Below are 15,282 nucleotides of genomic sequence, written 5' to 3'. Positions count from 1 at the left end.
CAATCTTTTGACATTGTGCTATGGCATTGTTATATACAAAGTTCATTCTTCAGAACCATGAGCTGAATTATAAAAAGGTGCCCAAACTATCTCATAATGCTTAAAGTTTGTGGTTTGGGGTTGGGCCATATTCATAGATATCTTCGGCCACATGTGGCCATGTACTTCCTGGGGGACATAGGTTGACTACATTTGATGAGCAATACATACAAGTACGGCCAGTAACGTATATGGTGCTGTCCTGGCCTGGATGTGTGCAGGGGGTGAGCAAGCTTGTATTGGTTGCATGAAATGTCCTATTTGAAATGTTTATAAATGGGATGAGAAAAGCAGAAACAGAGTTAACCCTACTCAACCTGCCTATGGCTTCATTGCCTGGATATCCCCAGAGTCCTCTCTGAAGACTCTTTATCCAGAGTCCTAGTCTGGATAAAGATTCATTGACTTATTGATAATATGAGACCCAGGAGTTCTAAACTGTGGCAATGCCCCACTCATTCAGAGATTAGACATCCAGTGATTCCAATAATCCCTAATTCAGCTGGTAACTCTTCCAAAAACCTCCACACATTCCACAGAGTTCCACCACATGAGTTACTAGCAAGCAGAGCTACATTTAGGAAAAGCTAATGAGTTTGAATCTTAGCAATGGGGTCTGGAGAGATGGTTCAGTGATCAATAATAGCTCACACTGCTCTTCCTGAGGACCTGGGTTTGGTTCTTAGCACCTATGTCAGATGGTTCACAACCATGTCTAACTGAGGCTCCAGTGATCAAATGTCCTCTGTCCTCTTCTGGACTGCTTAAGTACCTGCAGTCACACACGCACACACACACACACACACACACACACACACACACACACACACACATGCATGTAATAACTATGAAAAATTGTCACCAATTTGAAAGGAAGCAACAAGGAATATATGACAGGTTTTGGAGGAGGTGAGGGAAGGGAAAAACATTGAAATGATATTCCAATCTCAAAACTAAATGAAAAAAGACACCCCTGTTTTTTTTTCACATGGGTGAAATCTGAGTTGAGAGGGTAGCCCCATTAACAGGGTAATCCAGAGGCCAGAGCCTACACATGTCTCTGTCTCTGTCTCTGTCTCTTCCTCTGTCTGTTTCACTTAAAAAGAAACAACACCGCCACCTTTGTTTCAGGTGAAAGGAAAGCAGGAAGAACAACTCTATTCAGTGCCATCCAAGGAGAAGACTACAAGCAAGGTTAAACAAGTTGAGCAAAAGGAGCAGAGGCTGGACAGTCCAGGTTAGCAAATGTTCACTGCCACTCCGTGGATGTGGCACTCATTGCACAGGGGAGTGCTGCAAACAAACATGCCCCCAGGGCTGCTACCCTAAATTCCCTTGGAGCTTTTAGTGTTGGATACACACAAGGGAGCTGGAGAGAGGGTTCAGGAGCTAAGAGGCTCCTAGCTTTCAGAGGACTTCAGTTCGGTTCTTAGCACTCAAGTAAGGCATCTCACAGCTTCCTGTAACTGCAGCCCCAGGAAGATCTGACACCTGTGGCTTCTGTGGCCAACTCCCTGCACACACACATACATATAATTAAAAAGGTACTAAAGGCTTCTGCATGCATTACACCCCTGGACACCTCACCATAGCCCAGGGAGGCAAGTGTTCCACTGTGAGAGACTTTATGCAACCCTGCTGTCACTCTGCTTGCTGTCTAGTGAGAAGGTCTGAGGACCTTTTCTGGGGTACATACCCAGACTCATAATTTAAAATTCATAAAAACAAAACTTTCAGCTCAAAAGAGGTTCACACAAGTCCAGCCTTAGAATCTTCACGGAAACTGGCAAAAGAACATGTGTACAGGCTTTGTGGAAAGGTTTGCACAGAGTTTTATATCCTATCTAAATGAATTTCCAACCAGAGAAGCGCTTTGTTTGTAGATGCATTTCATTCTTTCAAATTAATATGCTGGCTGAGTTCTGCAGAGCGCAAGTAATGATGGCCTGTTCAGTGTTCTCCAACAACAACGAAATACGAACAACTGAACTACCTGTCCCCCGACTATTTTTTATAGGAGTTATCTTTTTCTTCCAGTATAGAGAAGGTCTTGCATTCACAATGACTTCACATACCCATGGTTACCAGAGCTTTGCACAGCTGCAGGCAGATTTCCTTGGGAGCCATTATCTAACCGATCCCAAACAAATTCTTACAGAGTGAGGAAGTCTCTGTGTGTTTTTATGTGTGCACAGATGGAATTTAGCTTCAGCTGGATGGCAAGCTAATTTCATGCAATGTTTGACGAAATTAAACTTTGGTTCTATCAATTAAGTTGAATGGTTGTCAGGGTTTTTCCACAAATGATTTTGCATGTGGTTTCAAAGATAGCACTTCCTTAAGTATGTATTTTTTTCCCCAGAAAAGAAAAAAAAAACCCACTAAAAACAGTCTTTCAAAGAAGGATGTGAGAGAGGAAGGAGGGAACACAGGTTAAGAGAATAATGTTATTTTTCACAGTTGTCTCTTTCATACATGGAGACACAACGGAACCAATACTGGTCGGGTACTTTCTTTGGTTGATCATCCTTAGGAAGGGCCTAATTGAGAAAGCATAGCCAGCTCTTCTCTGCTGTATATTGCCTGTGCAGTCACTAGGTGGCGCTACAGACATCTGTGAAGAAGGAACTATCTAGGGCTTTGCCACGATGAAGAGCAAACTTTTAGAAAAAGTCTTGAAAGGGGCATTCGCATGGATGCAATTGCTGAGGCGTTGGGAGCACTGCTTTGTGTGTATTCAAAGAACTGATTTACATGTCATGCAGGACTGTTTTAAGGCAAGAAGATAGAAAGTGGAAGAAAAAGAATCATAATCCTAACCTCTCAAATGATGCCTTTGACTTTTTTTTTTTTCTGAGCGGAGGAAGCATGAATCCATATAATATAGAATTTCAAGAAGTTCAGATAAGTATTATATAGAAAATCAGACTACTAATCAGAAAGTGAAAAGTTCCTTTCTGGACTAGAGGGATGCACCAGAGGTTAAGAGTCCTTGGTGCTTTTCTGGAGGACCCAGGCTTAATTTCCCCATTTAGAGACTCAAATCATCTGTAACTCCAGTTTCAGGGGATCTGATGCCGTCTTCTGGCCTCCACAGGCACCAGGTATCAGGCATATCTATGGAGAGTAGACATACATGCAGACAAAATAGCCACATACACAAAATAATAATATAAAGGGCATTTTAAAGATTTCCCCTTGCTCCTGCACCAGTCAAGTTTCTCAAATGTAATCATTGTTACAAGATCATAATTGGCCTCTTTCTGAATCCCATTCCTAATAGTTGGCCAGATTACTGATAAAGTGCTAATGAGCCAGTTCACTGCTATCTGCTCATAGAATTGAAACTTCTTTTTGATTTAAACATGTCCCCATAGCTTAAAGCTAACAATGAACATGGGAATGTCCTTTACATAGTTGCTTCTCCATACCAGGGAATCTATGGAATGGTATGGTGGCAAACATACCATTCTTTTAGGAAGTCTAAAGCACACACATTTCTCCATTCCTTTTTACATTTGGTGCAGGACTCTCAAGCCAGGAACAGAGCTACAAAACCGAGACTCAGGAGACAACAATAGATGAGACCCTAAGTAATGACGCTGCCTTAAGCTACTCTATTTTAGGACTCCATCCAAGAAGACGTAGAAGAAGGGCCAAAAATGAGTGGGGGATCATAGAAAGAGGCCTTCTAAAATCCACTCAAGGGTACAGCAGCCTGAACGCTAAAGCTGAGTCCTCAGCTAAGCAAGAGATAGCTGGTGGGGAGCACTGTTTCTTGCAGCAGTTCCAAGAGAAGAAAGGCACGGGGCAGCCCACAGCTACAGAAGCAGAAATTACTAGTCTTCAGGAGATGCCATCAGATAAGGGGGATGTGGAAATGGAAAAGTCTGACATAGATGTTGAAGCTGAAAGAGCTTTGCAATCTACATCTACAGATGTGGCAGAGTCTGCGGTTAGTGGTCCACCATCATGCTATGAAATTGTCTCTTCTGAAGGCAAGAAGAAAAAGGATAAATCTGCTGTGTTACCATGGATAAGAAGATCTCCAAGCCAAGAAGAGGCCCAGGGGCATATGCATCCTTCTCAAGTCTGTGAAGAAGAGGAAGACGCATCTAGTCCTGATTTGCAAAGGTTTCAATCCCAAATGGAGTTATCCTTGGAGAGCATAACTTACCACAAAGAGAAGCATCTCAGAAGTGGTCTCCGGTCCTTTTCTGCAAGTGTTTCAAGTGCTACTGCAGAAGATGATTCTTCTATACAGATAACACCTCTTCCTCTCAGAAGGTGGCCAAACACAGGAGAAATCTCCTCAGATTCAAAGAGTACCTCAGAGTATGAGAGTAGTTCTGAAATGCAACCGAGTCCTGCACAGTCTTTCCAGTCTACATTGAAGCCTAAATATGCTGCTACTGGTACTGCTGCTGACGATGATGATGACTATGACGATGATAATGACTACGACGACGGCGACGATGAAAAAGAAGATGAAGATGATGAAGATGAAGAAGCCAATGAAGAAGAAGATGATGATGATGTCTTCCTCAAATCAGAAAATGTAGATGTAGAACTGAGCAAGATGGAGCGGCAGCAGCCTCTCGGGTATTCTTCACAATCATTAGGAAACCCCAGAGCTCCAGAAGCTCCCTCAGAGCTAGAGAGCTCTTCAGAAGATGAGAGAAGTTGTGAGGAAATGACATCTGCCCACTCTTCCCAGTCCTTGGAGGAGTTTGAAGAATGCTCAGAATCACGAAGTTTCACCAGAGATTCCATCTCTGAAGAGCAGCCAGCTCCCAGGTGCCGTTCCCAGTCCTTGCAGGAGGAGTTGGAGGAAAAGGAACTCTCCACAGAGTCAAGTAGTTATGTTGAGAAGTACCACAGTTCCGAGGATCTGAGCAGTTCAGAGGAAGAGCAGGAAGAGATGTCCCCAGTTTCAAAGAGTTCTCTAAAACAGTGGAGTGCTCCTGCCAAGTCAGTGCGTCCCATACACACTTCTCCACCGATTGTAAGTTCAACTACTCCACAACAACCTCCCATCATGGTGAACATTTCTGTAGGACCAAGCAATCCTGTAGAGCCACTGCTTCCCAGCTGTACTGCCAAGTCATGGTTGAGCCCTCGGTCTGAACATCAAGTGTTTGGAGAGCCAGAAGGCACTGCTTCTGACTGGGACATTTTTATGCAGCCAGTGTCCTCTAGAACGGCTTTGAAGGGGTACTATGTTGAGCAAAATGTCTCCTCCAGTTCGGACATTGTAACCATGGAAGAGGGGGCTTCTATGGAGGCGGTGCATCTCAGGCACCATTCTCAGCCCCAAACCAGGCCAAGACTTGAGGAAGAAGTTTCTGCAGTGCCAGAACTTATTATTTTTGAGGAGGGTATTGATGCACAGCCTTCAGGATATCCTCTCCAGTCTTCAGTGAGACCAAGCATCAAGAAAGACATATCATTGAGTGCAGAAAGTGCTGCATTTGAGGGGAGCACTACCTTGGAGTCCTCACCTCCTGCTCCTCCTCCTCCTCCTCCTCCTCCTCCCCCTCCTCCTCCTCCTCCTCCCCTCCTCCTCCTCCCCACCTCCTCCTCCTCCTCCCCCCCCACCTCCTCCTCCTCCTCCCTCCCTTTCTCCCTCGCCGTCCTCTTCCTCGCCCTCCTTCTCCTCTGCTCCTCCTCCTCGCCCTCCTCTTCCTCCCCCCTCCTCCCCCTCCCCCCCTCCTCCTCCCCCTCTTTCTCCTCACCCTCCTCCCCCTCCTCCTCCTCCTCCTCCTCCTCCTCCCTCATTCTCAGCCAATATTGAAACCCTTCATTCAGCAACAGGTATCTGCTTTTGAAAGAAGTTTTCTATGGATCCAAAGCTTCCGACACAGTTCCAGCCATGGATGCAGCCTGAAGGAAAGCAATCATTTTCTTCATCTCCAGAGAACACAGGATTTGAAGGGAGCACTTCTGTGGAGCATATGACTCTGACCCTTTCCCAGCCTATGTCACAGCCTTATCAAGAAGTGCCTTTAGAATCTGAGACTGTTGCTGCTAAAATGATCTCCGTGGGCCAACTGCACACCAAATATACTGCTCATCCCTTACCAAGTCATCAAAGCCAACCAGTCTCAGAAAGCACCTCCGTAGAAGGTGCCATTTTAGTGGATCTACTGCCTCCTCAGCCTTCCGTGAAGCCCAAATTCCAGCCACTGATGACCCAAGATCCAGTGAGCCCTTCCATCCAATGGAGCAGCCACACGGAGCCAACATCTGCTAAACATGTCTTCCAAACACAAGCAAATCCTAAGTTTAAGCAACTCCCTGTAAGTTCCAGTAGCCCTGAGGCCCAAGGGAGCATGTCTGTGCAGCTAGCTCCTAACAGATGCCCTCCACAGCCATGGCTGACCCCTACCTTTGAGCAAATATCTGTACCCCCAGTCAGTGTTCCTGCCGCATGGGCCATTCCTATTTATTCACCAGCTCCCAGCATGCCTTCTCAGCCCTTGATCGGATCAGTAGTCAAACAGCCAGCTGCCAGAGGACCCATGAACACATCTGTACAACAGATCCTCACTGTAGAGCCAAAGCCTTCCAGGTACTCTCTGCAGTCATGGCAGAGCACTCCGTTCGAACAAGTCTCAGTACCCCCAGACCATGCTGCTGCTTCATGGAGCATCCCGATTGATCCACCAGCTCCCGGAATACCTTCCCAGCCCCTTGACGGGATCCGTTTTCAAGCAACCAACCTCTACTGAGTTAGTGATCAAGCAACCAACCTCTACTGAGTTAGTGATCAAGCAACCAACCTCTACTGAGTTAGTGAATGTTTCTGTGCCACAGAGCAGCTCTCGGGAGCTTCTACCTTCCAGACTCCCTATCCAGCCAAGAGCAGATCCAGAGCACTATGTCCCAGAGGAGGGACTTACTACATTGAGGAGGCCCAGAAGACAGCATTCTCAGCCCTCAGTGATCTCAGAAATCAAGGAAGAAGTTTCCTCAGGTTCTCTGAGAGCTTCCAGAGAACAGAGCATTTCTACGGAGGCAATCCCTTCCAAATATGCTCCTCAACCATGGTTGGGCCCTGAATTTGAGAAAGCCTCAAGTTTAGAAAATGTTGCCAAAGAGGAGAGTGTTTTGACGGAGGCCTGGCTTTCGGGACATCCATCTGAAAGCATTATCAAACATAAAGTCGAGAAAACACCCTCAGGCTTTGAGAGTACCTCTGTGGAGGGAGGCATGCCTCGGAGGCCAGTGCTCCCCACATGTCCCACCCCATTGTCAGTAAGATCGAAAGTTCAGGAAACGTCCTGCCGTCCAGACAGTGCTACTGCTCAAGACAGCTCCAAGAAATCACAGAATATCAGGTCATCTTCCCAGTCCTTTGTGAAGTTCATGGCACAGCAAGTATTTTCAGACAGTGCTACCAGTGAAATGGACACTTATGCAAAGCCTTGTTACTGCTCGGGGGGGCGAAACCCGTCCTTCCAGATCCTTGTTGAAGCCTAAACTCGATGAGCATGGTATCTTATATAACTGGGATGATGAACCCAAGAAAGACACCAAATCAAAGAATCTGCCCACGAAGCCACCTTTTCAGTCATCCAGAAGGCCTGAAGAGCCTCAAGAAGTTTTGGCACTTTCTGAGGGTGTCCCTGGAAAGTGGAACACTTCTGTCAGGGATGTCTCTCAGCCCTCCGGGAAGCCCAGAGTACAAGCAGAATGTCTCAGTTTCTGCCAGTTTTCCTGATGAGCGGAAAAGGTCGGAAGGACAGCTGCCTTCCACACAGCCTTCTCAAGCCTTTGATGTAGCTGAGTTGCAGCCACCGATTTTATCAGCAGACTCAGCAAATGTTCCTGTGGAGAGGAGAATTCCTGAGGGCCATCAGCCTCCTGGTCAGCCTCCTCAGTCTTACTTGATTACTGACTATCAGCAGCAGGGTTATGGAAGCTCTCCCAATGCGGCAGCAGAAGGAGCCATTCTTGAGAAGAATATTGGCTGCAGGCCCATGCCGAAAGGCCCAGCTTCAACAAAAAATGTGAACTATGGACAAGGCTACAGGGACTTGACTAAAAGCACCTCAACTTCTGGTACCAAACCTGCCAAGTTAGCTTCTGCTCCTGCTCAGAAAGCATTTCCTCAGTATTGTGATGTAAGTGGAAATCCTTCACTCATACCCACCAGCAAGGGTGATGTCGAAAATGTTTTTGGAGTGCGGCTGCGAAAAATCTCTCAGAAGATTGGAATGGAGAATCCAGATCCATGCGAGTCATTTGCTCCAGGTTCACTGGTAGTAAGCAAAGAACAGGCAGACAAAGGAGCTCTCAGGACTCAGAAAGAGGCCCAGAGAAGTCCAGCACAACATTTAACTTGGAGGAGAAGCAAGGGAACAGACCCAAATATGAAAGCACTTGGAAGAAGCCAGCAGTTTTCAGGCCTCCAGGTGAGAGTTTTGTGTCTCTAGGTAGAGGGTTGACTTGTAAGGATAGAGAGATGGCTGGGCTGTGAATTCTCTAGCCTCTAGGCTTCCAACTGTACTGTTGCTTTGGGAGGATTACTTGTGAATTTAGAGGTGGGATAGTGTCCAATTCTGGATGAATACATTCAGAAGTAACTCCATTGGAGTCTTTTTTTCCCAGGGAGACAGCACTCAGGAGATTGATTCCCTTTTCATTAATAGACTCATGACACCGCCTCTTCCTTCTCCATCTACGTCATGCATGCCATACTTTGGACAGAATTCCGTGTATTTTTTTTAACCTTGTTGAATACCATGTCACTTTAATCTGCCAAACAGAACCCCCCAAACTGAATTCATTAAGAGGAATATGTTTGCACTCTTACCCCGAAACATCTTAATTTCATTCAGATCAAGGAGACCTTGTAGGCGCTACTCTTCATTTAAAACATTGTGCCCTCAGAATCATCCTCTCACAGTCTTGTCTCTGCCTCTGATCACACCTATTTCACCATGATATTTAATAAGTAACAGGCTCTGTAAAGTTTTCCTTAGAGTTGGTCTGAGTCTCTGATGTCTTGAGAATGTTCTCAGTCTAACTGTCAAGCATTGTTTTCCCTGATGTGGTGATGGGAAGAGTATGGCTAAAGGAAATAAGGGGTCCAGTAAGTGGCACATTGACAATTTTAATGCATAGCTATTTAACTACGCGATCTCTGCCTTCCCGGTTTGTAGGAAGGGTACAAAAGAGAATGGCCCTTCTCCAATTGGCATCTACTTATTTTTGCTTGGCAACCAACAAAGGGATCCCGTTTGGAACACTATTGTGGGTAACATCAACCAGACTGATCACCCTTTCTGCCTGGCTTCGGTTCTAATACTCATTTCTTTCTCAGACAAGACCTCTAGTTGGAAGGCAGATATCTCTATGGATCCAACTTGGATCGCCATGGTGAAACATCGGCAAAGAGGCGTTGGATCCCACTTTCCTAAAAAATCCAGGGCCAGGTCTGAAATTAGGGCTGAGACCAAGGAACCTAGGTATGAGACGAAATATGATCCGGAGATGGAGCTTCTATCAAAGGTTAGTGGAACCACTGATTAAGCTTGCACTGGGAATTATGACAGACATACAGACATGCAGTCACTGTCTCTTACTTGGAGCATTAATGAAGGACAATTCAAGGGTGTTTGTTTTGTATTCACACAGATATATCTGCCTTGATACTCTTACAGGATCTATAAATGAGGAGAGTCTATAAATCAAACCCTGCTATAAATGTTCTTAAGCAGTGTTCCATGAAATTGGTTGCCGAGTAGATAAGACAACAGTCCTATTGGTACAAACAATACTGCAACAACCACAGAGATAACCAGTAGGGTAAAGACTGAGCAACTATATGCTTCAAGTACATGCATATGATTTTCATAAATGAGAATCAAACTATAACCACAGTAGGCCCCTTTACCCACAGAGAATACATAATAAGGTTCTCAGTGGATGCTTGGGCTTCACACAGTAAAGAACCCTGCGACTGAATGCCCTTTTCATGTTAACTCATTACTTATCCATTGTGGCTGTTACCTTTTAAATTTGAGCTCAAAGCAAGTGTTCTTCCCAATTTCAAAATTAGATTTGTTCTTACCATAGATTTTTAGCAACTTCAGCATATGATGTTTTTATATTTTCTTAGTAAGTTTATGATTCTTGCTTATTAGTGTAATGGAGGCATCTTGTAGCTTCTCTTCCTTGTAGCTGCCACTTCCTTGTACTCTTGTACTTTGGGGGTATGATTGTGTTAAATAAAGGTTGTCTGGAAACAGGCACTATGATGATACCATCACAGGGCCTCAGACATTTAAGACAGCTAAGAGGCAAGAGACCTCAGCGCACAGTGTGTGCATATTAGACAAAGGGAAGATTCATAGTCAGGTTGGGATGAGGAGGGATGAGACTTCTATGCTGCCAGATATGGCATTCAAGGTAAAGTTTATCAACTACTTATGAAAATTCTCATTGAACATTTTCTAGACTATAATTGACCATGCATTATTAAAACTGGGAAGAAAAACCACAAGAAAAATGTATGTATTTTTCATCCAGAGTTTCATTACATGTACTTTTTCATATCAGTCCCTTAACATGAATTAAGTATTGATGTTTGCATTTCTGTGTACTGATTGGTTTGGTTTCATACCTACCTGCAGACTTTAAATGTTCAGGATGGGCTGGACGTGAAGATCGGGGATGAGGAAATGATGCACAATGCCTTGCTTTCTTCTTAGAAAATCTGCAGAAAGCGGACTTCAAGAAAGCACATTACATTTACATATCAAAAGCTATATCTGAAATTCTATGCTTCTAAATGCTGCCTAAATTTACCGAGGAATCATGTGGTGCGGTTAACCTTTTTCTTAAAAGAGCTTTCCCTTTCTAGTCATTAGTGTTTAAGTGGAAGGAGGATCGTAAGGGTAAAGCCCACTCTGGTTACCTCTTTTCAGGGGAAAATACCCTCGTGTGTGTAAACCTGTTGTCTTAGAACAGTTGTGTAGAGATCAGCTTAAACATACACCTACACCATTTCCTAGCAGGAAAAAGCACTTCCAGTCATATAACAACACATTTTGGAAGGCAGAAGTCTTAAAGTGCTCACTTCAACCAACAGATGGGCTTTGTATGTGTAATATTCGGTAAGCTCACAGCTATGAGGTGGTACAAAGCCAGAGAGAAGGTTGTTCTCCCATTCAAGCAATAACCAGGTCTGGCCTTGTGAGCTTGTGAGATCAGCGGAGATAAGCACAGTCAGGGTGGTAAGTCTATACACAAAAAAGAAGGTAATCTTATCTCAATCTGTTTACACTATCTCTTCTTCTAAGTCTGAAAGAAGGGTGGCAAACTTGAGTTAGTTTGAGTTTTGTTGATAATATAAGTTCTGGGACAGGGGAGGTGGCTCAGTGGTTATGAGCACTTAGTGTTCTTGCAGCGAACATGGGCTCAGTTTCCACCACCCATACGCACCTCATGACCATCTTTTTAATCCACCGTTCTTTCTTATTTATTTAATTCACTTTGCATCCCACTCACTGCCCCCCTCCTGGTCACCCTCTACCCCAATCCTTTCCCCCTTCTGAGCAGGTGGAAGACTCCCTCGTATCCCCGCACCCTGGCACATCAAATCTCTGAAGGGCTAGGCACTGAGGCTGGACAAGGGCACCCAGCGAGAAGAACATATCCCACGGACGAGCAACAGCAACCATTAAATCGTATGCGTGGATGTATTCCAAGATCAAGGAGCTTTGCGCTATCTTTTATTATGGATCTATATAGTTAATTCCTATACTTATATATTTCTACCTACATGTATAGTTCTGCTCAATACCTATAGCCAATATCTCTAACTCTTTTCTTTTGACTACTGTTGAACTCATAGTATTCTGGACAGGGCTTGGACCGTGCAATCATCTAAGAAATTTGCTGTCTTTATTGTGAGGACTTAAATTTTTTTTTATTTTGACATTACAGGAATCTGAATCCGTAACTGATGCCACAGGAAAGATGACTTTTCTTTCCACTAACCCCAGACATGAGATGCCACAGTCAAGGCAGCTTATAAAATCAGGTGAGAACACTCATTCTGACCTGTCAAAAATAGCCATGGAGGAATGGTGAAATGTTTCGCAATTTCAACTTCACGCAAAATATTTCTTTTTTTTTTTCGGAGCTGGGGACCGAACCCAGGGCCTTGCGTTTGCTAGGCAAGCGCTCTACTGCTGAGCTAAATCCCCAACCCCACGCAAAATATTTCTAAATCAGCTTCATGATTCTTTCATGTCTCTTCCATGAAGTGCAACAGACATTAACTTAGTTTAAGAAAATCCAATTGTTATAGGTAAGTCCAGTGTGTAATTTCCATAGCCCTTTCTAGTTTTTCACCTCACCGAAGCAGCTTTCAAGGCAAGGCACAAAACAGTCTTTTCTCGAGGGAGAAGAAAGGACTAAGTCACTTTCTAGCTGATAGCAAAGCAATATGTCTTCACTTGTTCTATCCTCAATGAAACTGTTGACAAAAATCCACTGCAAAGGCCCAGTACTAATGATTTATTTTTAACTTGAAAAGGCTTGCTGACAGCTGCAAATAAATGTGACAGGAAATGATACACTGTGACCTCATCATGCCAGAGGGATTTCCTCACCAGGAGCTAAAGGAGTGAGGATGGCTTTACATTTAGCTTTGCTATTGCCTTCAATCCTTTTCATGAAAAAAAAAAAAAAAGACTGGGGACTCGTGAACCCATTATTTACTGTGGAAATAGCAGCCATCCCCTTGCTCCAGGTCTTACGAGCTTATTCCTGAAATGTGATTCTCGACTCTCCCGAACAGTAGAACCACCAGGAAGCTTCTAAATGATAGATGACCCTGAATCTATCTTACTTATTCCATTGGTTCAAGAAATTGCGTGAGCACTGCTATTTTTTTGTGTGTTTCTTTGTTCTTTGGTTGTTGTCATTTGATTTTTGCCCAATCTAGAGCATTAAACTCCTAGGCCTTCAGCCACAGCCTCTTAAATGCTAGGATTACAAGCATGTGTCATCACATCCAGATACATCAGTATTTTTTTAAAAATTCCTGGGTGGTTCCAATATGTACTTAGAACTGAAAACCACTGGTTTAGCTGAAACCGTTGAGTTAGTTTCATCATCCATAGAGCAGGGTGAGGGAGGCAGTGGAGTTGGGAAACAGAGTAGTATGTTTGGCTACAGTAGTTGGCAGATTACTGTTTCATAGGCTTTTATTAGATAGATCTATTGAGTCTTCAGTCATTTAATTTTACAATGTCAGTGACTGCTAAAAACAGATCTTAAATTAAAAAAATGAACACGTATAATATGTTTCCTTTTGGATGTGAGTTCAAAAGTATAAGGTATCCAAATAATAAAAGTCAAAAGATTGGCTGTTACAGATGGGCAGTGGTGTCATATACCTTTAATCCCAGCACTTGAGAGGCAAAGGCAGGAGGATCTTTGAGTTCAAGACCAGCCTGGTCTACAGAGTGAGTTCCAGGACAGCCAGGGCTAAACATAGAAACCCTGTCTCAAATAACAAAAAAAATTGACTGTAATACTGCAAGAATTATGTCACATCCCTTCCTATGGTTATGACCCCATGGCCATATCTACGTTGATGTTGTTTCTGGACATACTTATTGTGACATTTGCCCAAGCACTGACTTTTAGAACAGCGACTTCTAAGAGAACAGTGGTTGGAAAGTACTAAGTACTGGGTGATCAGAGAAAACCTGAAAGAACGGTCCGCTTCATTTCAGCTTGAAACATATTCCAATGTCTCTGGGTTTTCTGACTTCGCATTGTTTGCTGTAATTCCAGTTGCATTTGATGATCAGACGATGTTTCACCCATACACCAGGGAAAGAGAAACCAGACGATCTTCAAGTCTTCCACCCAGATTTATACAACCTCAGGAACCGGAGTGGTTCTTAATGGCCAAGAAGAAATCCCAGGCCTGGAGCCAAATGGCAGATCTCATGCAATAAATAGCTCCTGAATGGGGCTTCAGCATTTCAGTAATAGTTGCCAGTAGCTATGGTAATACCATATAGTATTTTTGCCAGGGCTAGTTTTTATTAGGGAAAATAACTTTAGAAATAGGAATTAACATTTTCAATTATTTGAATGAAATAAATGCTATTAAAGTCTAACCCTCAGTAACACACTACCAACATACCCAAACCCAGCATGTTCTCCAGAAAAGCTATAGTACAGAACTATAAAATCCTTAACTTTTGACATTGTGCCTTATAAAGAAAGAAAACAACCTTATTTTGCTTCAGCAACTTAAAGATTGCCATTCCTTTCAACCAAATAATTTGATCGGAAAGATTCAGGTGATTTAGCCCAGGGTATGGATGTACTTTCCACCAGGCAGGTGGCAAGTTCACTGGTTAGACCGTGTGTCTGCAGCCTCTGGAGAGTGACTTTCCTCTCTGGCTCCAAGATGAGGGCAGAGAACTCTGTGGAACTCAGAGTCTTAGTTAATTTTCCTGTTGCTGTACTAAATTCTCTGATAAAATCAACCTAATGAAGAAAGGGCTTATTTTGGCAGAATTCGAATACATAGCCCATCACTACAAGGGAATTCCTAGAAACAGGAACTTGAGGAAGTTAGTCACATTGCTTTTCCAGGCAAGAGATGGGAAGTAATGATTTCTAGTCCTCAACTCACTTCTGCCATTCATATACATAGGTCCAGGATCCAAGTGTAGGGAATAGTGTCACCTACGGTGGGTGGGGTTTCCCTACCTTAGTTAAACTTTATATAAATTCTCCACATTTATTTTACTCTCAATTCTAGCAAACATTATGAGAAAGTCACCTTTAGATGCTTTAAGAGTAAACCTAGGATCATTTTCCTAGATCCACAGGGCATCTACTTCTGTCCCTTGGTGTTTGTTTAAACAGAAATGCAGCCTTGAACATCTATGTTGGATGCTTCTACATTTGAAACCAAGTCTAGAGAGGCAATGAGGTTCTATAGCCAGCTTACATAGCTGTGCTGTTTTTTTTTTCTTATAATGGTATAATGAGACACTGTACAACAACATGCTGGACGTTTTTCACTTAATCTATAAAGCACCTCTTTATTTTGCTCCTCTAGACTTGCCCTTTTGGTACATTTTGACTGATTGGATTTCATTCCACTTCTGTTACCATAGTGAATAGTTTAAATTAATACCCTTAACCTAGGTAATTCCAGTATATCAGTTCTAACACTTCCCTTCCCAACTTTTTGCC

General features: G+C 43.5%; 1 protein-coding gene across 1 annotated transcript in view; it reads left to right on the top strand.

The window, feature by feature from the left end:
* Nucleotides 1-14,134, top strand: part of Kiaa1210 (KIAA1210 ortholog) — a 44,471-nt gene extending 30,337 nt beyond the window's left edge. Inside the window, 14 exon segments of the mRNA XM_032890026.1 lie at nucleotides 1,145-1,276; nucleotides 3,567-5,227; nucleotides 5,351-5,547; nucleotides 5,811-5,869; nucleotides 5,872-6,242; nucleotides 6,435-6,530; nucleotides 6,582-6,744; nucleotides 6,806-7,470; nucleotides 7,472-7,735; nucleotides 7,737-8,340; nucleotides 8,343-8,469; nucleotides 9,381-9,517; nucleotides 11,993-12,091; nucleotides 13,858-14,134. Of these exon segments, the coding sequence (XP_032745917.1) occupies nucleotides 1,145-1,276; nucleotides 3,567-5,227; nucleotides 5,351-5,547; nucleotides 5,811-5,869; nucleotides 5,872-6,242; nucleotides 6,435-6,530; nucleotides 6,582-6,744; nucleotides 6,806-7,470; nucleotides 7,472-7,735; nucleotides 7,737-8,340; nucleotides 8,343-8,469; nucleotides 9,381-9,517; nucleotides 11,993-12,091; nucleotides 13,858-14,024 (4,742 nt within the window). The 3' untranslated portion in view covers nucleotides 14,025-14,134.
* The last annotated feature ends 1,148 nt before the right edge of the window (nucleotides 14,135-15,282 follow it).

The sequence above is a fragment of the Rattus rattus genome, chromosome X (assembly GCF_011064425.1).
Source record: "Rattus rattus isolate New Zealand chromosome X, Rrattus_CSIRO_v1, whole genome shotgun sequence".
In the NCBI taxonomy this organism is placed as follows: domain Eukaryota; kingdom Metazoa; phylum Chordata; class Mammalia; order Rodentia; family Muridae; genus Rattus; species Rattus rattus.
Note: the sequence above shows the minus strand (reverse complement) of the source record. Positions and strands in the feature narration are given on the sequence as shown.